Source organism: Peromyscus leucopus, chromosome 22 (genome assembly GCF_004664715.2).
Source record: "Peromyscus leucopus breed LL Stock chromosome 22, UCI_PerLeu_2.1, whole genome shotgun sequence".
Lineage (NCBI taxonomy): Eukaryota > Metazoa > Chordata > Mammalia > Rodentia > Cricetidae > Peromyscus > Peromyscus leucopus.
The window spans coordinates 24602112-24627146 of record NC_051081.1 but is presented as its reverse complement, the minus strand read 5'-3'; the positions used below and the strand labels follow the sequence as shown (position 1 = coordinate 24627146).

The window sequence follows — 25035 nt, the reverse complement described above, 5'->3', positions numbered from 1 at the left end:
AGTCAGTAGGGTGATGAAGAGTTCGGCTCCGGACCCTTTATTCTGACTATGGGGGAAACAGCGCCATCTGTTGGTCATTAGTTCATAGCCGGTGCAGCGTACCACCATCACCCTTCTGAGGAGTTTACTACACAGCTCTCCAGATGGAGCAACAACTTGACTTTTAACAGGCCAAGCCTTGAAAGCAGAAGCGGGGAGTGGGGGGGCTTCTTGCGGAGAGGGGTGAAGGGGACCAGCAGAAGAGGGGAAGGGAGGTTGGGGGAAGAAGAGGAGGAATGAATAGGAGAGAAGGATAACGGTATGTTTGCATGAAGTGTCATAACGAAACCCATTCTTTTGTTTCTATATTTGTCTTTTGTAGCAATTACCATGCTTTCTTTTGACAGAAGATGTCATTTCAAATTACTTTGTAAGTTTCCCTGTAATGGTTAACTCCCCATCCCCTCACCATCTGCCTGGTATTATTCATCATGCCAGGCAAGCGCTCTACCAGCCGAGATGTATCTTCAGCTGACGAATCGAGTCTTTAAGGAAAGAAAAGTGCCACCGGTGAGATTAAAATCTGAAACAGCCTTTTATTCAAGACACGGCTGTGGAGATATTTTGTTTGTGCTCTAACAAATAAAGCGTGCCTGGAGATCAGAGGGCGGAGCTAGCCACTAGTCAACCACAGAGGCCAGGCAGTGGTGGCACACACCTTTAATCCCAGCACTTGGGATCATGTCTTTGATCCCAGTACTTGGAGGCACACACGCCTTTAATTCTAGTACTTGGGAGGAGGAAACAGGAAGTGATATGGCTGGGCAGAGAAAGGAATATAAGGTGGGCGGAGACCGGAGCATGGCCCCTTGTCCGCTGAGGAGTTGGCCAGGCAAGAGGTGGCTGCGGCTTGCTCCATTGTCTCTCTGCTCTTTCAGCCTTTACCCAGATATCTGGCCCTAGGTTTTTATTAGTAAGACCAATTAGGATTCTCGCTACCCCATACGGCATCGTCCCCTATTTACAGAACTTTATCACACATGGCGCTTGAGATAGGGGCTGGTGTTGAGCTAAAAGGAAAAACTTGGGTGTTAGTGCCCACCCCTCCACCGGAAGGTGAGGAAACACAGTGGGAGGAGCTTAGCAAGAGGGGAAAAAATGGAGCCAATGTGTTAGGATTCTGCCCCACTCCAGCGGCCTGACTGCACACCTGCAGTTCAGGAGCTAAGCAAGGGGGCTGCGTCTTACATCATCAGTGCGTGCTGGTGATTACATGTGTGGGGCGTGGTCACGCGATCAGCGCATGCGTGGTGTAGCTCCGTGAGCCCACCTGCGCATGTTCATGGGAATCCTTACAAAGCCGGACATAGACTCCTTTCCCCTCTCTGTTCTCTCCTGGTCCCCTACTATCTCATCTCTCTCTCTCTCTGCTCTCTGCACGTGCTTCTTCCCCAGGCCTGGTTCTTTTGTCCTCCCTCCCCCTAATAAAGCTCTGATACTGAATTTTGTCATGGCCCGTGGCTCATGACCTTTCCCCACGGTAACCAGTGCCGCTTATCATTAAAACAAACAAACAAACACAAACAGTGTTCCCATTCTGATCCTCGGCGTCTCTGGAATAGTCTCTGCCTGGTAGAGCTTTTGAAGGACTGGATAAATAACACCTTCTGCTTCAGATGACAGGGTGCAAGGTTAAGACAAGGAATCCTAGGAATGTCTGTCACTTTTTCACATCCCTACAAAACGAGCTGTTTGGTGAGAAGCATCATAGCGTACGGAAAGTTGACACAACTGTGAGTACGGCCGTTCACTGTGTACACAGAACGTGTTGATTGCGCCAAGTCTATAATCGGAAGAAATAGTTGTGCCATGGTCTCTCCTGTAACCCCCTTTCTGTTGACTGTGGTCTGACACGCCTCACAGCTGGTCACTACGACGACAATTTAATTAGCAGTAGCAGTGGCCCCTTCGGTCTGGCGAGAAGGCATCGTTGTTCTTAATGAATTCTCTCCATCCTCGCCATTTGTCCCCGAGGTCTTGAGCAACCACCCCGAGGTGGCTGGGGAAGGGACAGGCCGACATCTAGAGGACCCAGGGGAGGTGAGTCTCTGCTTGACACAGAACCCTCTCAGTTCGGCTCCAGAAGAGGACTTCTCTTCCTACACCTCCTCACCGGAGTGGCACTGAAACCTCCCCCACAGGTAGCAGAAAAACCTGCAGAGTCACCTGTGAGCCAGATTTCCAGTCCTGATGTCTTTAGGCCTCCTACTGCTAATTCCTTGGGGGACTGTGAGGGAAGGGATGGCGAGGTGGTGGGAGGCCTTTGGCAGGACAGACTGCGGACTTTCTTCCCCTGCGGCCCCTAAGCAGTCACGCGTGGAGCTCTGCGCTGAGCTATGCCGCCGCTGCCTGATGAGGAAATGCTGTTTGCTGGTTCCCCGGGACTCTGGGTGTGGGAGGTCAAATCACTCCCAGATATGCATTGCTGGTCACATGGTTACCCTCCGTCCAAAAGTCAAGACCCAGTAGCAAACCAGTAGTTGTTTCCAAAAGCAGACTAATTACTCGCAGGCTAGAGCTTGGCACTGCTCCAGAAGTTAAGAGGCGGCAGCTGTGTTCTCTCCCGTTGCCCCAGATGCTCCGGGCACCGTTAGAGCTCTCAGGTCATAAGGACATTAATGTGGAGCTGCTGACAGTGGGGCCCGGACCAGCTGGAGTCTCTCTTACGAGGCTTCCAGGAAATGAGATCGGCAACCCCAGAGGTGACCCAGGCTGCCCTCCGATGCCAAAGAGCTCCATCAAGCATCTCCGCCTCGCTTTCTGGTGGTACTGATGATGCCTGCAGTTTTGTAAGGACCACGTGGCGGTGCCTCTGGCTAGCTACTTCGGCAGGAATGGGAGCACGAGGCACGTGACCTTGGCCCTTCCATTAATCAACAGCCTTCTTTCTCCAGCCAGAGAGGGAGGCGTTGTGAAGGTCTTGTGATTGCTGCGGAACTGGGTAAGGTGCCATTTAGTTTTCTTGTTTTGTTTTCTTTTACTGAGAAAAGCGAAGCAGTCAGAAGGGAATTTGCAGTCAGCACCTCCTGCACAGTGCAGCTCACTCTGTTTCAGGTCTCTGTGATGGGCACAGGGTCAACTATTCCTTCCAAGAACCTGACGGTGTCATTCATTATAACGCTGACTAGTAAGTTATTCTCCCCTCCCGTGGCATACTAATATTTCGTACCATTAAATACGAGCAACCAGAATATAAAAAGGCAAGAACTCAACGAGGTGACTGAGCAAGCTACGAGACACTAAGTTATCACCTCCTCGGCCATGAGGTGCTGCTCAGTGGCTCCCACACTACCTCATGCTCAACTTGTCACAGTGACTTTGTCCTTTTCCCTGGGAAACTGGAGTCCTTTTCTTGCCAATATGTTATTTATTGGGAATGTGATATATGTTTATTTGAATATGTGTGGTGGGGGCAGGCATGCGTCTGTGTATATTCATATGTGTGTGGGTGCACCCGTGTGCCAGGGTGGAGGCCTGGGGTTGATGTTGTGTGTCTTCCTTGATCTCTCTGTATACTGAGGCAGGGTCTCGTTTGGAGCTTCCTAGTCTGGCTAGGCAGCCCGCTCAGGGGTTTCTATCTCTGCCTCTCACACACCGGGATTACTGGTGGCTGCCACGCCCACCCAGTTTTTATGTGGCTTCTGGAGATCTGAAGCGTGGTCCTCATGGGAGCACAGCAAACACGTTGTCCACGGAGTCCTCTCTCCAGCCCGGCATGTCTTTTTGATTGTACTGTTTTTTGAAAAGGACGTTTAGGGGAGGAATGTCTTGTTATGTTATCCAGGCTGGGTTTCAACCTTTGGGCTCAAGCAATCCATGGGCACCTGCTCCTGCATCTAATTTTATACTAGCGTGTTTATTAAGATTGGTGTTTCTGTTAGCGCCTAGGTTGTAAGAATGTCAAGATGATGGTCTGCCCAACCTAATTTGTTAATTTGTTTAAAAAAGAAATTCTGTTGTTTTAGAGCATGAATTTGAGGGTGAGAAAAATGTTAGGAGCATATTTATTGTGTTATATCAAGCATGCCTGTATAGTACTCCTCTCCCCCAATAACCATGGGTGAGTTTCTCTGTTTGCATGTGCATTGTGTACATGCAATGACTTTGAAGGTCAGGAGAGGGCGTCAGATCCCCTGAGACTGGAGTTACAGATGTTAGGAGCCGCTCTGTGGGTCCTGGGAACTGAACTCAGGTTCTCTACAGTAGCAGTCAATATGCCATCTCTCCAGCCCCTGTTTCTCTCCTCTTATAAAAACTTCTAGTGCCAAAGCCATCAATGACCTTGTTGGCAAACTCAGTGATTGACTGCCTTTCTTTCCCCATGTGGTCGGGTAGCTGAATAGGCAGAGTGACTCCCTGCTCTTCCTTAACCCGTGTCCATATGCTTCCAGCCAACCATGCTCTTGCATTTGCTCCCTGGTGGCTCCATCTCTGTCTCCTCTGTTAGTGTTGGAGGAGTGCAGGGTTCAGCCCTGGCCCCTGTTTGTGCAACCCCCCTCAGCTCTCACCCTAAAAGAAATAAGAGAACTGATTCTGGAGCCACTTTGGGTGACCACAGGAACACAGATTTACCTCCCCCTCCAGTTACCCTAAATTCTATGCTGTAACATGGGGGCAGTTTCATAGTTTTACAGAACCAAGAAAGTCAGAAGTCAAGGCAAGTTTAAAACACATTGCTGGGCACAGCAGAGAGGCGGTAACAGAAGATGGGGAGCTTTTCTATAGGCCCAAGACGCTATCTGATGACATTCGTAGCTTTTGGGGTGGTAGAAGCCAGTGGAGTCTGCTAAGTTAAGAGATTCCAAGGGTTTTTCTTTATTAATCACAGGATGTGAGCTCTGACACAGGGGTGGGTAAAAGGTGGCTCTTCCAGGTCTAAAGCCAGCTCAGGATAAAGTAGTTAAGTGTCTGGACCTGTAACATCCCAGTCTTTCCACAGCACCGGGTTCTAATCTGTCAATCAGCTGCCGCCGTGGGCACAGCATCCATTCAGGAGTTCACACTCACTTCCTTGTATCTTATGCGTACCTCCACAGGAGACCTTTCTTCTTAAACTGCAGATCCAATGTTTGGTTGCCTATTTGACATCTCCACTTTGCTTAATGCATGTTTCAAAATTAGAAAGTCTAAAACCGTCTATCGAGCGAGTCTAAACTAGATTTGTTAGTTTAGGCTGTCTCGGCTAGACAAGTTGGAATTAGGCTGTCTAGACTAGCAAGTCTAAAAACTGAACTTCTGATACCCCAAACTTCCCCCTCCCCCACTGCCTCTGCAACCTCCCCCCCCCTCAGTTGACAGGAACTCTCTTGCTTCAGGCGCATGCCCAAAGGTCTTACAGTCATCTGTCACCTTGTCATCCATCACACGGCTCTCAAACATGCCCTAGATCCCCTTTATCCTACTTTTAGAGTATAGACAGGCTATCCCCTCCTACCTCGACTGTTCCCATCTTTCTTCCCTGTATTACTGAAAACACCACCATTACCATCAACACCACCGACACCTCCACTATCACCACCATCACCACTACTACCACCACCACCACCACCATCACCACCACCACTATCACCACCATCACCACCATTACCACCACCACCACCGCCACCACCACCACCACCACCACCACTACCCACCTCGGAGCTAGCCAGGTGTGCAGCCTATGAGGAAGCTCCCATTCTGGAGGTAGAGACAAGAGGGCAATCAAACAACTACACAACCCATTTTCTACTTCTACCATTCCCTTCCTACCAACAGTTCGCCACGCATGATTCTGTCGGCTGTTGGATACCCCCTCATGTGTTCAAGCCAGCCTTTATAGTTTGCCTCAGCACCCTGTCTGACCTGCATCATCCTGGTCTTTCACTCTCCACTCTGCTCCAGGTACCTTTGCTCTTCTCTGGTGTGCTTCTCCTGTCTCCTACAGAGGCTCCACCGCCGACCTGTTCCTTCTTTCTGGACCACTCCTCCATCACCTTTCAAGACTTGCTTCAGTCTCACAATCTCAGTTAGACCTGTCCTAATTAAAAACAGAAAACAAGCCGGGCGGTGGTGGCGCACGCCTTTAATCCCAGCACTTGGGAGGCAGAGGCAGGTGGATCTTTGTGAGTTCAAGGCCAGCCTGGGCTACAGAGCGAGATCCAGGAAAGGCGCAAAGCTACATAGAGAAACCCTGTGGAACCTCCCCCACCCCAAAAAAAAAAAAAAAAACAACAAAACAAAACAGAAAATGGGCTGGGAGGTTGCTCAGGGCTTACAGGGCCAGCATGTGCAGGCGAGGGGGCAGTGAAGTCACAGAATTAGACCACTCCATGGGTAGAAAGGAAGGTTTATTGGGGACCAAAAAGCAAACAGAGTTTATGAGTCGACAGGGCCTTGAGATGATACCAGGTGTTGGGATTGACAGGGAACATTGTGGGTGCCCTTGCTGGAAGTGGTTGACCTTTGTGGGAAGGTTAAGGCTGGTCTTTGACAAAAGACACCCCTTAAAGAGATCTGCTTTTCCAGTAAACAGAAACCTTTATGGTTGTTTACCTGATTACAATCCTTCTTCATCCAACCAAAGTCCTGTTTAGGACAATGTCACCAGCACTGCCATTTTTGGGGGCCCACTTTGGACCCAACAGTAAGAAGGCTGCTGTTTGGATTCCAACCACCCACGTAAATTCTGTGTGGGTATGGCAGCTAGTAATCCAGCCTCGGAAGGTAGAGACCAAGGATCCCTGGAGCAAGCTGGCTGGCTAGACTAGCCATAACCTCAGATCTGGGTTTTATTGAAAGACCTTGCCTCAAAATGAATAAAGATGGAGAGTGATTTAGGACATCAGCCTTGGGCCTCTACATGTGTGGACATACATGAGCCCACACATGTGCTGGCACGCACACACACACACACACACACACATCATACATACATACACACACACACACTCACATACACACACATCATACACACATCACACACACACACACACTCACACACACATCATACACACACATCATACACACACATCATACACACACTCACACACATCACACACACACACACTCACACACACATCATACACACACATCATACACACACTCACACACATCACACACACACACTCACACACACATCATACACACTCACATCATACACACACATCATACACACACATCATACACACACACACACACACACATCACACACACATCACACACACTCACACACACATCACACACACATCATACACACACACACACTCACATCATACACATTATGCATAAAAAGAAGAAAAAGGAAAAAAAAGAGAAGAGAAGCAAAGTCTAGTTTCCTACTCCACAATGATTTTGTTGTTGAAGTTGGGGGGTTCCAACCTGTGCCCCAAGCCGCCTGTTCTCAATAAGTCCATTAACAGTCACATCAGTGTTGGAAATCAGAAAGACACTTATTCAATACAGCCACACTGGCGAGAAGGACAAAGATACAGCAACTCCCCTAAATAAATCTCAGTGTCCTGCAGTGAGATTAAAGATAAAAGCTGAAGATAAGCACATCCAAGTCATCAAGGTCAATGTGTGCTCCTGCCCACCCTGACCCCTTATCTGGGCTTCAGATTTCTCCTGTAAAGTGGTCTGATATGTTTGTTCCAACTGTGAAATCTATGTGACAAGTTCTCCCTCTGGCTGGGGACTTCTCCTTCTCCCAGTAGGTTCCTGGGGGAAATTGCCATTTCTTTGAGGTCCATTGTTTCAACAGTGTGACAGTCAGATTGACTGTCATAGGTGGCTCTTTCTCCCAGGCTGGAACTTCCTCCTCTTCACAGTTACCACAACTGTTCTAACCCAGCAAGTAAATGAAGTCTGTTGTTTCTGATGTCCCCCTCCCTCCCCATCCCCCCACTAAATGTTTAAATTCAACTAGGGCTTTGGGTCATGAACACGCTTCAGGCTTAGAACAGCTCTGTGATGATTAATCCTCATAGTTTGATGGGGTTTAGAGTCACCATGGAAACAAACCTCTGGGACTGTCTGTGAGGGAGTTTCTAGATTAGGTGGGAAGACCCACCCTTAATGCGGGCAGGCAGCACTTCCATGGGCTGGGGGCCCGGACTGCATGAAAGGAAAAATCAAGGTGAACAGCAGCATCCATTGCGTTCTGTTTCCTGATCGTGGATAGAGTGTGACCAGCTGCCACGCCTTCCTAAGTTATGATGGGCAGTAATGTCAAATCCTGAGTCAAAATACACTTTTTTTTTATGTTGCCTTTAGCAGGTATTTTTGGGCAGCAGAAAGAACGAATTAATACAAGTGTGTTGGTAACAGGAGGTGTGTAGTATTTACTGTGTAGGATAGGACTGTGAGGCAGTTCGGGGCCAAAGGTTTACTTATCATTGAAGTCACATGAGCCCTCACTCTGACCAGTGGAAGGCAGTGGTATATGGAATTCCAGGAATGAGGGCTAACAAAGGGCCATCGTCAGCCGGCAATGGAAAGAGAAGTTTAGATATTCCCCTTGCTTGGTGAGCAGTTAACTGGTTGTAATTCTTTCCTTGGAAGGCTGGGAGCTCTCCCAAGGTGGGAGGTCCCTCCTTCCATTTGAAGGGCATGATGCTACGATTTAGCCTGGGAATTGGTTAATGTACTGTAACTTGACGCTGGTTCCAGGCAGAGCTGAGTTTTTGGTTTCCAGAGGTGCGTAAGAAGTGAGACTTTGTAGACCTGCTTCTAGTTGGTGTTGAGTGGAGTCTAGGGATGCTCAACCTAGTCTCCCTTACCCAGGGTCCTGGGGAGGAGACGTGAGGTACCACTCAGGCCTTGGACTCCACTTGTGTCTGTGCCCATTGATAGCGGTTTCTTTACTGAGATCGCTCATGCGGTGCTCATCTTCCCTACTGAGATTAGCCCTACTGCGATAGCGGTATCCTACATCCCCTACCTCCCCAGTCCAGCCCCTAGAGAGATTCCTCCACCATCAATGCTGTAACGGAGGCCACATTTTTTGGGCTTCGGGAGAGAGAGCGGAGTTGAAGGGTGGGCAAATATAGTAAGTCCTTTCCAATGCTTCTCTGCATAAGGCTTTTGAATTCTTCTGTATATCTTGAATTCTGCCATTCAGATTCAGGTAGTGAGAAAGCCACTAAGTTTAGGTTTCAGTTGATCAAGTATTCGAATGGTTCGAGCTCTTCTATCTTAGCCAGTGTTCTATTGCTGTGCAGAGATGCCACGACCAAGGAAGCTCTTAGAAAACAAAACAAAACAAAACAAAACATTTAATTGGGGCTTGCTTACAGCCTCAGAGGTTTAGTCCACTAACATCAATGGTGGCACACAGGCAGACATGTGCTGGGGAGGTAGCTGAGAGTTCTACATTGAATCCACAGGCATCAGGAAGAGGAAACCTGTGGTGAGCTATTGTGTACCCTAACAAACTTGCCTGGGGATCAGAGAAGCCAAACAGCCACCAACTAGTTTTTACCTCTACTGGAAACAGAGCCAGGCAGTGGTGGCAAACACCTCTAATCCCAGTACTGGGAAGCACACATGCCTTTAATCCCAGGTAGTGATGGCTGGGCAGAGAACGGTATACAAGTCGTGAGGGAACAGAAACTCACTCTCTTTAAATTGAGGATTTCGTAGAGATACGAAATCAGTGACACACTTCCTCCAATAAGGCCACACCTCCTAATCCTTCTCAAGAAGTGCCATTCCCTGATGACTAAGTGTTCAAATAGATGATCCATTCTTACTCAAACCACACCTTCCCAGGTACTCATTCTATTATAAATATAGAGTCCTATGTTAACTGCATTGATAGCAACAATTTAATTTGGTCCCAATTTTGGTTAAGATATAACCCTCCCCCCCAATTACTGGACTTTTGTTTATCAATTAGCAATCTTTGGAATTCTGCTGTAAAAGCCCTTTTCTCCCCAGGTCCCAAGGCTGCTGGGTTCTGTCTTCAGTCCAGAAAGCATGAAGAAAATCTGCTAATGCATGTGGGCTTGCTCAACAGGAGCACCCAGAAGCCTGAGTGGGTTTGAGATAGTTCAGTCATTCACATCTCCATTCAAGTCTATGGTTTCTCCTTCCCTCATCATGGACTTACTTCCTCCACATAAAAACTAGGCTGTGAATTCAGCTGACAGAACTTGGCACCTCACAGGCTCAGATTCTGAGTTTGCTCTTTTGCTCCCTCAGTCCAATGGTGACCAGAAGGCGATGTCGTCACACAATCATGAGTCATTCCGGCGTTCCCTGCTCTGTCATAAGCCCATGTTTCTCAGCTTGGCTTTGGTGGCATTTTGTGCATTGCAGGATGCTTAACAATTCCTAGTCTTTATTTACTAGACTCCAATTTTCATTCTCTGCTTAAGGCGGCAGCCAAAAAGTCTGAAGATATTGCTATAGGTCGTCTCCAGACAAAGTTGCCCCTGGCTGAGACCACTGCATTGACTCAAGACGGGAACTTGAATGTCTTCTCCTGGGCTGCCAAGTTCTGTTATAAACAGAGGCCACTCCTCAGAGCTGGTGTTCCTCAGGGTCTTTATACATTCTGTGGCAGTCGGTAAGCACAGGAGGAATGGATTGTTTCACTACCAAGACCTGCCACAAGCTGTCTACATTGCTATCTATGCCCTGTCTTTCACCTCACCAGGCTTCACAAACAACAACACACTTGAATTTCTGGGGACTTTTTGCTTGAAATCCTGGAGTATCTAGCTCCATATTAGCTAGCAATTACTTGTTAGCAAGCAAATCTAGACTTTGAGCAAAAGCAGAACATATTCAAAGTTAGCATGCAGCATTCCAAATTCACCTAGCAAAGCCGGAAAGCCAAGCTAGAAGCTGCAGCTCCAGGGCAGGAATGTTCTGGCAAAGACCACCTTGCTGCTGCTACTGCTGCTGCTGCTGCAGCACACAGATGCATGGCTTGCACTAGTCAGTGTACCTTTGTGGGGACGTGGCTAGACTAAACACCATACCTTACTTGGAAGGCAAGTTATGGGGGAGATGAGAGTCAAAAGGTGGGGAGTTCCTAAACATAGGAAGTTCGTTCAAACCGTATCAAGCCTGACAAAGAGTGAGTTACTATATAAAAGGTCAGGTAAGAACATGTATGTTAACTACCTTCCAATTTCTCTTTCTCAACCAGCAAACACGAGAATCACATCGAATCTCTACAAAGGAGAGTAAGGGAACAATTTATTAATGCTTTTTCAAAAAGGCAAATTCCAGGGGCTGGAGAGATGGCCCACTGGATAAGAGCACTGACTGCTCTTGTAGAGGACCTGGATTCAGTTCCCAGCACCCGCATGGCGGCTCACAACAGCCTGTAACTCCAGTTCCAGGGAATCTGATGCTGTCTTCAGGTCTCCATTAACACTGCACACATATGGTGCAACACATCCATGTAAGCACTCATACACAGACATAAAATAAAAATAAAAAAAAAAACTTTTAAAAAAGCAAAATTCATTTTCATCATGCTGAGGGATTCCAGCTTCCTGTTATTATCTGATGTTTTACAAAATATGAGTCATCAATTACAGCAAATAAAAATAATTTTCGTTTCAATGGAGAAGCAAATTATAAGTTAAAAAGTCAAGTTTAATATATATATATAAAAAGTTACACATAAAGGTTTCCTCATTTCTAAAAGTTTGATTTCTGGGATGAAGTAGTTTTTACACTCAGTCTTTTCAAATCTTCAGTAGCTGGTCTTGTCAAGAACACTGAGTACTGGAGAGCAGGAAGCTTTATTCAACCAGTGTGTTCCTTGGCCACATCCATCTGCAGAGGCTTGGCACTTGGCACTCTGGGGCTATAAGGAATCCTGGAGCCTGGGGGATTCCGGCAGGGTTGCCATTTCAGGAGGTGCACCTGGCTCATGGCATCCAGCAGGAGGCGGTCCAGAAGCAGGTGCCTTTTTATATTTACATATGAAGGCATCTGTTTTTCCAAGGCTAACTTTGAAGCACTCCACTGGCACCAGGGAGCCGCAGGGCACCACTCTGTTGGGGCACTGGGAGCTACTGGCTTTCTGTGAAGGCGATGCTGTGTCTGATGTACCAGATCTTTTGTCAGGATTCAGAAACGTCCTCATCTCGGGATCCGTGATGTTGCCCTGGGAAGTCGGGGGGATGCTGCTGCCTCCACAGTCTCTAAGGTGCCTGTGGTGATCCTCACTGAGCAGCAAGACCATGGCTCCACCAACACGCAGCACCCTGTGACAAAAAAAAATGGTAATTGGGATGAGTATTTCTTTCTTCTGAAACAACAAACAACCCCGATTTATTTGAAATAGTTGTTAATCTGAAATTTAATTTCATCTATTTAAAAACAAGGGTTTTGATAATTAGGTAGCATCTTCTATAATGCATATTCATTATAGCAATTATGGAATCTCTAGTACAAATCTGCTTTAATTATCTATTTTTGCTCTACTTAAAAGGCAAGCTTCAAAGTAATTTGTAGTCACATTCTAACAAATGATGGTGTAATGGGGGAAGGCAAATGGCAGAAGCCTATGGAATCAGCACATTTAAGAAAGAAAAGGCCGATGGCACAAGTCACCAGGGAGGAGCTGGGACGTGAACAAAGGGACGGTTAGAAGATCTCATAAAGGGAAGACCCTCTTGAGAGTCGATTTACTCTGTCACCCAAGTCCTGCCAGTGACACATCTGTGGAAACAGTGGCTGAAGAGCCCACCGACGTGAGTGACTAAGGACCACGGCCGCGAGGGAGGCGAGGGGCAGCGAGAGAGGCAGAAGCGGCAAGGTGCACACACGAGGCTGAGGAGTGACAGGAAGGGCCATGGTTGGGAGCCAGCAGGGCAGGAGCAACAGATGGACGCACTGAAAGGGGAACCGGGAAGAGGGGAGCAGAGCTCAGTCTGGAACGTGATGCCACTGAGGGCGGGTCTCAAAGGACAGCGGGGGTGGGGTGGTGGGGTGGGTGCGGTGGTGGGGGGGTGGGGTGGTGGTTCTGCACACCCTGAGGGTTTGAGAGCGGGGCCTGAGGCCGAGACAGGAGGTTTAATGATAAAGCCAAAACGACTGGGTCATCGGGACGGCAGGAGAACCAGAGGGACGTAAAGGCAGGGAGCAGGGACTTCGGCAAGGGAGGACCACGGAAGAGAGCAGGAGACACACCCTAGAGGAAACTGGGACAACAGTGGTGACACGGAGGCCACAGGACCAGCAAGTGGCCAGGGTTAGATGCCACCGGTGAGCCTGGGACAGAAGGCCCAGGGCAGAAAGGAGATAATGAATTGGGACAGCAGGGACTTGTTTCCACTCTTGATGATCTTCCCACCATTCCTTCTCGGCGTCCACTCAGAAGGCAGATGCAAATGCCTGCTCACTCTAGGAGTCAGCAAGTTCTAGACTCTGTCCTATGGTGCTCCCAGCTGCTCTACCGTCTGCCCGCTCCTGCCCTTCTGTCCTATGGTGCTCCCAGCTCCTCTGCCATCTGCCTGCTCCTGCCTTTCAAGACCGACTGCCTATGCACTTCCCTCTGGCTAGGGATCTTCTTCAGTTGCTCAAATTCAGTAGCCTGCCTCTGTCTCGGGACACCTGGTCTCACTCCTTGCTCTCCTCTTACCACATTCCCTTGTGTGCTTTCTCATCCCCCAGGCCCTAGAACTCAAATACCACCTCCATGGAGAGGCAGCTCTTGGCCAGGCCTAAAGTACAGCACGCTGTTCTCACTCCAGCAGGGTGTCCTGCCCTATTTCCCCACCGCAGCAGCCGTGACCAGACACTGCTGTGTGTCATGCCACACTGACGGGGGACCTCGCCTGTCCTGCCCATGGCTGTGTTCTCATGACCTAGTGCAGGACACAGGACATCCGCACACCTCTGAAAGCATCTTGGGAAAGGACAAGACGAGAGAAGAAGGTGGGCAGAGTATGGTTCTTGGGGAAGGGACTGGGAGAAGCAGCCTGGCGGAGGGGAGAAGCTACTTCTCCACAGAGCAGGTGGGAGGAGGTCAGCTGTGGCTGTCTGCCAGAGCCAGAAACAAGAAAACTACAAGTATCTCCGAATATATAAAAATGTAAGTACAGTGGCAATGACAATCTTTGAACTCATTTCATTCTCAAAGATGAAAGACTAATGCTTTGCGTGGTAAGACTGAGACAATGACATTCTTGGAGATGGAAATTGGTGTGACATTGTTGGGATAGCAGGTTAGTTATACTGTATCAACCATCAGAGGATCTTCCACCCTGGAACGTTACCTGGATTATCCCGAGAGGACGTAAGCAGTAGCAGCAGAGTGACAGTGCTCACCAATGGTGAGAGCTGGTATCTACCCAGTGCTTGCTATATGCCAGGCCCCGCTTTAAATGCCCGGTGTAGCACATGTCATTTAACCCTTTCAACTCTCCTTTCAAGTATGTATCCCCAGCACTGTTATTTTATAGACAAAGACAGAAAGCGTCTCTGTTCTAGCATGTGCCAGGCAAGACACTTCATGCGATATTTACCAACTTATTTATTGGTAACTTTTTTCAAACGGCAGAGAAGATAAAGAAAAGATGACCCAAAGTTCTCTGATGAATGCTCCTGGCCTCTTTCCATGTACATGTACAGAATTGCTTATAAAAGGGCTATTCAGAAATTATAATATTGCTCAAAATGCTTGCCCTGAACAGCAATATATTGGTTCTTGATATTGATAACATCTCTAAAATGTCTTGTTATTAAGAGGGTGAGAAAACCCTGTGTACTAAACCATAGAAAAGATTTGTCTTCTCCTGGGACCCTGAGAGGTGGACTCGCTGGTCATCGGGTAACCTTGCTGCTTCGTCACTCACTGGACGTCGGCATGCATAAAAACATGGCCCCTTTACAAAATTCTTTCACAGCTTCCAGATTTTACTGGAAACCGTCTTCTTCCCTGAGCCCATTCCAGGCCTCTTCAGCACATGGAGTTTTCCCCGTTCTTCAAGGTGAGCAAGGTGCATTTCAAATTGTGTTCATGTACTTGACATGGAAATAATCAGAAGAAAGCACAAACGCTCCGCCCAATTCCTAATGTGCCGTCCTGATGAACTGGTTAACGGAGCTGTATGCACAGCCCATGCCATGGCAGCCGTCCACATTCCTTCCTGGGGACTCCCGATCTGTATGACAACCACAACCATCTATCTCCACTGTCATTATGACTAGGTTTACGAAGCACCTCTCCCCTTAATTTTAGAAACACAAGTCTCCTCTTCTGATTTTTAGATGTCTAGACCACAAACACCCGTGAATTATTGGGAGAAAAGTTGCATGTATTTAACTCTGAATATATGTCCCCACATACTTTCCAAGAAGCGGCTTATGCTAGGAAGTCTGGGTAGGAGCTAAGAGGCTGAGCGCTGTCCAGTGCTGAGAACTGTTCTGAGAGCTTTAGATCCACGGAATCCCCTGAACAACACTTGAAGGTATGTATTGTGCTAGCAAAATTAGATATGAAGTGTCAGGCAGGCTGCTAATGCAGGAATTATGGAGTAACAGCCGAGACTGGATCAGTCCTTTGCTTCCCACGCTGTGCTCTCAGTCACTGTTGGGTTGTCTGTGTGAATCTAAAACCACCTATGTCAAGAGTCGGGTCACAAAGGCTGGGGGCAGGCAGCAAGGACACTGGGCCAAAGGAGAAGAAAACCCTTACATTCATGCACACGCTTTGAACTGGACCTAATGAGGCATTCTTAACCGTGCAGGAAATCTTGAATATTCATTTTCCTGACTCTGTGGTAAATATTTAAATTGATTGGCAGGCAGGCACATCCATTGTTGTCTCCACAGAAACTTCCAACTGCTGCATGTGCTTTCTCCTACTCTATCTACCTCCTACCGACTGTGGGCAAGTCTAACGTCTCTCCGGAAAGTTCCAGTTTAAATGTGTGCCACGGCTCACACGTTATCTCACCATAAACTGGTTAATAGTGAGCAATCCAGTTAGGTTCACAGGCGGTACTTATGAGCTCGGGCAGTACGACAGAATCACACTGGCGGCTTTGAAGAAACACAGCCAGGCCCAACCCTAAATTAAATTAGAAATGCGGAGAGTGGTGGGAGATGGGCAACAGTATTTTAAAAACGCCCCATGCAATGACTGTAACATGAAGTCAGGGTGTGACTAGAGGGGACTATCTGGGGATGTTCGAGAGATGCCTGTGTCACGTGCTGCTTTGAGGGGGCGGAGCCAGGGATGCAGACACAGGCAGTGGTCTGGCTCTCCTCTGAAATTTATTTCTCTTATTTATGTTTGTGGACCTGCATGCCACGGCATGTGCGCCGCGCGCGCGCGCGCACACACACACACACACACACACACACACACACACACACACACACACGGGTCAGAGTTGTCATTCCAGGGTCAGTTCTGGCTCTCTGGCCCCACCTCACACGGGAATACTGGGACTGCAGATGTAGGTGTGCGTTACTACATCAGGTCCATCGGGCTGGGCATCGGGGAGATGGTCCAGTAGGTAAGGTACTTGCCATGCAAACACGAGGTCCTGAGGTCAAATCCTCAGCACTCACGTAGAAAAACAGACGTGGTAGTGTGTGCCTGAGATCCTAGCACGGGAGTTGGGGAGACAGAATCCCTGGGGCTTGCTGGTCACAGTCTAGCCAAATCTGAGAGCTCTGTGTTCAGAGAATTTGTCTCAAAAAATGGAGGGGAGAGTGATACAGAAAGCTGTCACCAGAGACTTCTGGCCTCCACACACGTGCACATGCATGAACACACATGCACACACACAAGTGAGAAACATGACACACCCAGCTGACAAGAGGCAGTGGGAGGGCTAACAGGCAGGCTTAGACCTCGAGCCAGGCTGTGACTTCCTCACGGAAGACACTGAATTTGCTCTTTCCAAAATATACGCTCAGCTGGTGACATATTACTCCCACGGCAGGCTCATAACACTCATGCTGCTCTGGTCCATCAAATGTCCAGCTGACATAGTTTATCATGGATTGATCCCTTATTTTTTCTCTATTTATCCCTGTATCAATGTAAATAACGGAAAATTTACATTGGAAAATGTTTATCTAGGCTTCAGTGTTTGAACCTCTCCAAAAAATACTTCCATTAAATTATAGCCTGAGGTCAACACTGGAAAGCTCGGCCCTGCCCCCACTGTTCTGGCCTGTGGTTCCGCTGCTCTGTCATCAGGCACAGGGCCAATCTTCCTGGACCCCAGTTCCTCATCTGTAAAGTGTGGGGTCTGACCGAGAGGATGCAGGTATGTGAGGCTTAGAAATACATAGGACTGGAACAAAAGCCATTTTGTTTCTCAATAAAATGAATGGTATAAGAAGACACAGAAAACAGTTTTACACTTCTAACTTTTAGAAAATTAAACATCAAAATTTTGGGAAATGACTCCACTGTGAACAGACTTAAGGGCAATGATATATTTTGGCTAAATGGCCTGTAGCTAAAAAAGAAATTATGGAAATAAATTCAACAACTTACCTTTCCATTTCCTCTAGGATGCTTTTGATGTCTTTTCCTAACTTGAATTTTTTCCCAAATGGAATGTCAGAAATAATAACATCGACACTTTGTGACGGCAGCGGTAACTCTGCAGTGGAGAAACCAGAGACCCTGGTTACGGCAAGGTCAGGCATTGACCACCTCAACAAGACACTGACCTACTCAATAAAATGCAGAGTTTCTGTATTGTTTCTACGAGGTGACAAGACTCAGGATGCTTTGGGGATTGAAGACAAAGAGCAGCAACACTATTGTGTAATCCTCCCTGGTCTGGCAGGGTCACTGGCAGGAGGAAACTGTAGAGGGCAGTGTTGTAGAATATTATTTTAAGGTGTGTTACTTTTGTTTATGTTGAATTTGTTTAACTCTGTGAGTGCTGTGTTACTAAAACACCTGATGGTCTAATACAGAGCTGAATGGCCAATAGCAAGGCAGGAGAGAGAAATAGGTGGGGCTGGCAGGCAGAGAGGACATATAGAAGAAGAAATCTAGGAGAAACAGAAGTAGCCAGAGAAGGAGGAGGACACCAGAGGCCAGCCACCAGGCTATACAACTAGCATGGAGTAAGAGCAAGATTTCCAGAAATAGAGAAAAGGAAAAGCCCAGAGGCAAAATATAGATGGGATAATTTAAGAAAAGCTGGCTAGAAACAAGCCAAGCTAAGGCGGGCATTCATAAGTAAGAATAAGACTCCCTGTGTTTATTATTGGGTGGTAGGCCCCCTCAAAAGAGTAAAAGAAAAACCAACAATAGCAGAATCTTTTAAAGATTGTCTTTTTATTTTCACAAAGGTCCTTAAATCCTTGTAAACAGTCCTCTCTCCTCTTCCCCTCCTCCAGCCCACAGCATCAGCATCTACAGGAAGTACCACTGACTCTGCGCGTTCACCTAAGGGCTCTGCAACACAGACCATGGGCTAGCACCCAGCTCCTAAGACAGCACACAGCGAAACCCTGTAAATTAAGTGCTCTGAACTGCCTGTGGACGGATCACCTGTAACTAAGGACAAGGCCCTAAAACAGGAACAGCCAAAGCAAACAAGCAAACGAGCGAACAATTCTGTTTTATATCTCTGGAGGATGATTCAAGAATGGGAAAAAAGTTTAGTTTGAAAACTGGGTCAACAAAAACAAAAGAACTACTTGGGTTCTCCTTTGTTTTCTGGCAGAAAGAAGGGTTAAAAAGACTTAAAACACAGGGCTGTGGAGCTAAGATTCTCTCTTGTAGGCTTTACGGGTCCTCAGGTATGCTTTCACGCATAAACACAGGATTAGTTGGCTTTTCTAGAAGTGGGCACTCTCTTCTATTTTTCCCTCGTATTTTCTGTGGCTTCTCATCCCCTCCCTTGTCCAGGTCTGGGACACTCATGTTCTGTCAGAAACAACCATTCTCTTAGTTGTTTAAAGTTAGTTCTATACTATAATGAACTCAATCATCTTGCCCTGACATCCTCTATTCAGCTGATTCATCTTTTCTATGTCTGCATTTTATGAAACACCTCCCAGGCTGCAAAGAGCTAATTAGTGAAATGTTCCCTGAACATTTTACATTGGAAAGTGTCTGTGCTAAAACACTATTGTGCATGGCATATTTTTTTGGGTGACAGTCTGCTTCAGACACTGTGAAACAGACACTACCCTAGAAACGGTTGTAACTTGTCTCTTTCCATTGTGGCCAAAAACAATGGAGATGCTTATTTCGCTGGCTCATCACCTTCCCCGGTCGGTCAGCTGCTGCTGGGTCTTCTTCTATGCTCATAACTCTTTTGTTTATATCAGCTAAGTATAGGGAGGCGCAAATAATGTCATCCAATTGTTTGCTTTGTTTATGTGTAGCCCTGGCTGTCCTGGAACTCACTTGTAGACTAGGCTGGCCTCAAACTCAGAGATCCGCCTGGCTCTGCTCCCAAGCACTGGGATTGAAAGGCGTGCACCACCACCAGCCAGCAGCTAGCCTGTTTTTATGTGTGCCACACGCACATAGTGCCTTTGGAGGACAGAAGTGGCTGCTGGATTCTGAGACTGGAGTCACAAACAGTCGTGAGCTGCCATGTGGGTGCTGGGACTCAAACCTGGGAAGAGTAGCCAGTGCTTTTAATAACTGAGCCATCTCTCCAGCCCCTAAAAGTAGTCTTAAACATGTAAAACGTACTTTGGCAATTGGGTTGGGATACCATTTAATTTATAGTTCAGTAAGGAATATTGTTGAAAAGGAGAATGCTAAAATTAATAACTTTGGAAATACCCATTATCTTACCTGATGGTGGGCATAAAAACAACACATATTTGTGCACATTAAGGCTTTAATCAAACCTTAAAAATCTGAACACTGCCGGGGGTGTGGTGACACATGCATTTAATTCCAGCACTCGGGAGGCAGAGGGAGGCGGATCTCTGTGAATAGCCAGCCTGGTCTACAAAGTGAGATCCAGGACAGCTAAGGTTGGTACATAAATAAACCATCTTGGAAAAAAAATCTGAACACTAAAATAATTGTAGTATTCACTCATCTATCAATCAGTTTCATAGACACATTTGTTTCTGATCCTGTGTTATCAATGGTTTAAAGCTATTTTTCATAAAACTGCCTGTGAGCTTCAAACGTTCTTTCATATTTAAAAACTTCTTGGACTACATTTACATTTGAGAACATATTTTGTCTAGAGGTGTTCAAGTCAAAATGGGTCTCAGAGCAAAGTCCAATAAGTGCAGGCTACTGTTAACTCTACCTCAGGTGGAAAACGGGAACATTCTGGCATTCAGAGTCCTTCCACTCAGTGACTCCAGCAAACATAAAATTCAAATAAGTCGTCTCTATTGTTCTTATTTTACCAAGTGTAGACTCAACAGAATTAGAACCGCAGTTCCATTCCATTCTATTCTAGAATATACTCATTTCCAACTAAAACCAAGAAAGTCATCAGAAGATTCTTGCTACAAGACATCCGAGGTATATTTACAGGATGAATTTTGTCTTGTGCAATACTGAACTCAATTATCTGTTCATGCTTGCTAACTTTATTTTTAATAACAAATCATCAAAAAAATCATAATTGTAAGAACACTTGCAATTGAATAGTGAACAACATGCATTTAGAAAACCAGCCATTCCACGTCAACGAAAAGCCATGCTTTACACACAGTGATGGTAAATGCATTTTCTTCAGCTGCATGAGACAAACATCTGGCTTTGATCCACAAATGTCATTAAAATCACCCCTAAGCCTTGAAGTAAATGCTAGGTGGTTCTATTATTAGACTTGTCTCACTCGGTCACAGTGGACAGGAAATGTCAGCAGACTTCATTCATGTTACAAGCTCATCATTACCTTTCTAGAGAAGTGTAGACTTGGTACTTACCGTCCCGTTAAAAACACACTCTCATGAACTTACTGACGCTGAGTTCATTACAAAATAGAAACGTTACCAAACAGTTCAATGACAGCATGCAAACACTTTTAAGGTGAGTTCTCACCCATTTTCTGTTATACTTCATGTTCACCTAGCCCTACCATGTCCTGTGTTTGCTGGTTAACTCCGCAGAGGTAACACCAGCCAGGCCAGCAGGATGGGAAATAAGTGTTAGAGGAAAACACACCAGCACGAAGGGAAATGAAACGACATGACCTTAAAAACAGCTCATTAAACTCCTGCACAAGGGTGGCCAAAGAATCTTGTTATAATGAAGCCTGTTGATGAAGTGATGAGTGACGAGCTGTGGAATGTCTGTCGGGATGCAATGTAAACATTCCCTTTACGTAGTCACCTTGTAATTACATCACAAATGTGTTTCTTTCGCTCAGATCTGTGTGTTACAGCTTCTACCATATGTTAAGAATGTGTATATGTCAACAGATGAAAATGCCTAGTCAGTGATGAGTTCTCACTTCCCAAGATAACTGGTGGCACAACATTACTCTATTCCACATTTTCACGATGATGAAAACTCAGGAACAAATTCACAGAATTTCTTCATATAAAGTGATCATCTTGGTTCACACTAGCAGAGGGTTCCAACAGAAAGTGAATGCTAACAAGAAGCAGAAATAGTAGCCATTAAAACCAATAAAAAGTAAATGATAAAGTGGGGTCAATGAGACGGCTCAGTGGGTAAAGGCGCTTGCTGCCAGGCCTGATGACCACATGGAAGGAGAGAAGTGATTCCTGTAAGTTGTCCTCTGACTTTACATGTGTCAAATGAAGCTCACGTGCGCGCGCGCGCGCGCACACACACACACACACACACAAATAAATATAATGCAATAAAGAGAATAAGATGATGGTTTTATATAAATAAAACTCACTCTATTTAAGAACAGCAGAGGTACCTTTCCTTGTCGTTAAAGTGAAACTTTATGGAAAACATCTCCAAAGTGAATCAGCAGTGAAGCTGGGAACGTGGCAGAGGTCCGGCGGGCCATCATCGTGCCCTCCCTCAGGCCTGCAAGGTGCCGTGGAGAAAGCAAACAGGTTCAAAAACCCTGGCTCTGAGACAGCTTAGGACGCTGTTCTCTTAAAGGTCTCAGAAGAGCCTCCTTAAAGAACTGGACTCATGAGAACTTGATTTGGTCATCTCTCATTACTCTAGAAATCTGGGCCTTAAGACTGAGCAGTGGCCGCCGCTGAAAACAATCACGAGCGTGCGATCAGCCTGAATCTTCCTGGAGGCTGCTCTCTGGAGCTTCTAATGCCAAACTGATCCTAACGTTTTCCCTGTGGTGCTCATTTCTGCCGCTCCATCTCTCTAGAAGAGAAACTATAGAAACACACTCTGTTCTTTTGGATTACAGGTCCAATATTTACTCATAGCCAAGAGCAGCATACTTCTTCCTCAGCAGAATGAAATGAGCTGCTTTTTTAAAAAGAGAGTATGATACCAAATGAGCTGCTTTTTGAAAAGGACAGTGTGATATACCAAGTAACCAAGCAGGCAAGGAGCTCAGAGATGCTGCTTAAACAGCACCGGGCCACAGAGGTTAGGGACACAGGACAGGGACTCTGCATGCTTGGTACCTGCTGCCATCTGCCACTGCTGATTCCCCATCAGCGAAGAGGGGGTGATGGTTACATCCACCCTGGTTTGCCCAGCCCTCCCTGAGTTCTTGAAAGTATTGGTTTAGCGCCCATGGTGGGTGACTAGCTCGCTTCTCTGTGTCTAAGCAAAGGATCGGCTTATTCACTTCATACAGCTCAGGTGAAAGAAATTCAAATACTTTCTTCTCCCTCTAATACTCTATGCTCTGGTTGCATCCTTTCATTCCAGACCATGAGAAGGCAATGTATCAGTTGTAATAAACACATCTTCAAAAAGTGTGCTCCAGCTTAAGTGCTATGGAAACTACATAAACACCACTTCCCAGTCAGGAATGTTTTGGGAAAAAAAAAAAAATCAAACAACTGGAGTAGTGGAAGTAATGTGCATGTTAGCCCCAGAGCTCCCACAGGGCACCAGCAACCACACCCGTGCACCAACGCAGTGGCTCTTGTTTGGTTTCTTACCCTCTTACCTGTGACAGACACTTTAAGTAAGTCAATCTTGTCCGCGAGGCCCGCGGCCTTCAGGTTGTCACATGCACCACGTAACTGTGCGTCGCTGACATCAGCACCCACGTAATATACATCCTGTGGGAAAGAAGTCCATATTTTAAGTAGAAATAAATCCATTAAGTATTTCAGCAATTAAGAAAATCTACTTGCATTTTACTACAGTGCAAAAGGAAAGTTAATGGAGTCTTAATTTCAAGTTAAAACAGTTTAAAGTGCTTTTTAAAAATACACAATAAATAGTAAATTTTTAAGTCTGTTAAATATTTTACCATTATAGATGCCTAAGGAGTTTGGAAATTAGAATATAGGTATGAATAATTATTATAATCCTGTCATATTTTCTTAACTTCTTCAAAGCATTTAAAGAAATAATATAGAAATTTAATTAACTCTTCAAAATCTATTGTAATTATAGTAAACAGTTACTCATATAATTACAACAATCCTAAACCAGACTATCTGCTTGTAAAATATTGGTAAGTGGCTTAATGGTTAAAACAGACACATCACGTGATTTAGAGCAAACCTTGAACTTACTGGCCACTCTTCAGCAGCTTCCACAAGTGTGGTCCCAAGGCCACACATGGGGTCCAGAACCAGCGCCCCGGCCTAATCAGAGAAATAGAAACGGCTGTTAGGACGTCTGCTGCAATAGGCCCTCTGTAAAAGAGGCCTAAAGCTGGGGAGTCATTAGCTCCAGAGTCAAGATTCCTTCTCACATTGTAGGAGAAGCTGGGCAGCTCAAGTGCCAAGGCATCTGTCACGGTTCGAGGCAGGAGGGAGCCTGGAGTGGTCAAGGGACAGCGAGTGGGGGTGGGGGTGGGGTGCTGTGGGATGTGCTGTATGGCAAATGTGTTGCTCTGATTGGTTAGTAAATAAAACACTGATTGGCCAGTAGTCAGGCAGGAGGAAGTATAGGCGGGACAAGGAGGAGAAGAATTCTGGGAAGTGGAAGGCTGAGTCAGAGACACTGCGAGCCGCCACCATGACAAGCTGCATGTGAAGATGCTGTAAGCCACGAGCCACGTGGCAAGGTATAGATTTATGGAAATGGGTTAATTTAAGCTATAAGAACAGTTGGCAAGAAGTCTGCCATGGCCATACAGTTTGTAAGCAGTATAAGTCTCTGTGTTTACTTGGTTGGGTCTGAGCGGCTGTGGGACTGGCGGGTGACAGAGATTTGTCCTGATTGTGGGCCAGGCAGGAAAACTCTAGCTACTGGTGGGGGCGGGCCAAAGGCGATGGAAACCCTGGAGATGCAGCCAGGAAATGACAACACTATGATCTTCAGACCTGAGAGGTCTACAACAACACGCAGCCCATACTACATGCCCACCCAACACAGGGCACCTGGGACTTTACTCTTTCCGGAAGTCAGGCTGATGAAATGGTCACCATTTGAATGGCGGAATACCATCGCCATGGCAGAGGGAGGGCATGCAGGACATGTGCACTGCTCGGAATGGCAAAATCTGGATGTCATTCACACACGACTTCCTACAGCATCAGGCTGGCGAAACCATGCAAGTCACATGGTTCACAAAGCTTCAAGGAGTCAGGACAATGTAATACTATTGGGAGGGAAATAGAAATTTGGAGAAAAAACTAATTACTCCCACTGTGGAGATAACATCCTGTCAGAGCTTGTCAGTACCCAAAGGATTCTGGTTCTATTGATGAAGGACAGGCAACGATTCTAGGGTGTGAACAAAGAAGTTACGAGGTATTGCAGTTGGAGGGGATTGCACCGGATGCTCTGGAGCATGAACCTCAGGAGGCTGGTCATGGAGTCCAGGCAGGAGAGACTAAGAGTCCGACTGGTAGGAGTTGTTGGATTCTGGGTGTGTTTTAAAAGGTGGAGCCAGAAGGAAGGTTTGGATGTGGACTACTGAAGAAACCCAACAGGCCGGAATGACTAAACCCTTTGCCTGACCAGCATGGGAAGAGCTGTCTTACTGGTAGGGA

At 46.6% G+C, this 25035-nt stretch overlaps 1 protein-coding gene and 1 long non-coding RNA gene across 4 annotated transcripts in view; one reads left to right on the top strand and one right to left on the bottom strand.

The window, feature by feature from the left end:
- Positions 1 to 2486: 2486 nt before the first annotated feature.
- On the top strand, positions 2487 to 19935 carry LOC114681618. Of its 3 annotated transcripts, XR_003732929.2 has the most exons (5): positions 2487 to 2980; positions 14892 to 14975; positions 15256 to 15455; positions 17521 to 17855; positions 18364 to 19935. It is a non-coding gene; the product is annotated as an uncharacterized LOC114681618 (long non-coding RNA). The 3 variants fall into 3 exon arrangements; XR_003732930.2 differs by lacking the exon at positions 2487 to 2980 and having other exon boundaries at positions 13003 to 14975; positions 15343 to 15455; XR_003732928.2 differs by lacking the exon at positions 2487 to 2980 and having other exon boundaries at positions 13003 to 14975.
- The window catches only part of Thumpd2 (THUMP domain containing 2), a 38545-nt gene continuing 25117 nt past the window's right edge, over positions 11608 to 25035 (bottom strand). The window contains exons 7-10 of the mRNA XM_028855208.2: positions 23608 to 23679; positions 23031 to 23145; positions 17504 to 17612; positions 11608 to 12245 (exon numbers count right to left, since the gene is read on the bottom strand). Of these exons, the coding sequence (XP_028711041.1) occupies positions 11843 to 12245; positions 17504 to 17612; positions 23031 to 23145; positions 23608 to 23679 (699 nt within the window). The 3' untranslated portion in view covers positions 11608 to 11842. The remainder of the gene's footprint in view (positions 12246 to 17503; positions 17613 to 23030; positions 23146 to 23607; positions 23680 to 25035) is intronic.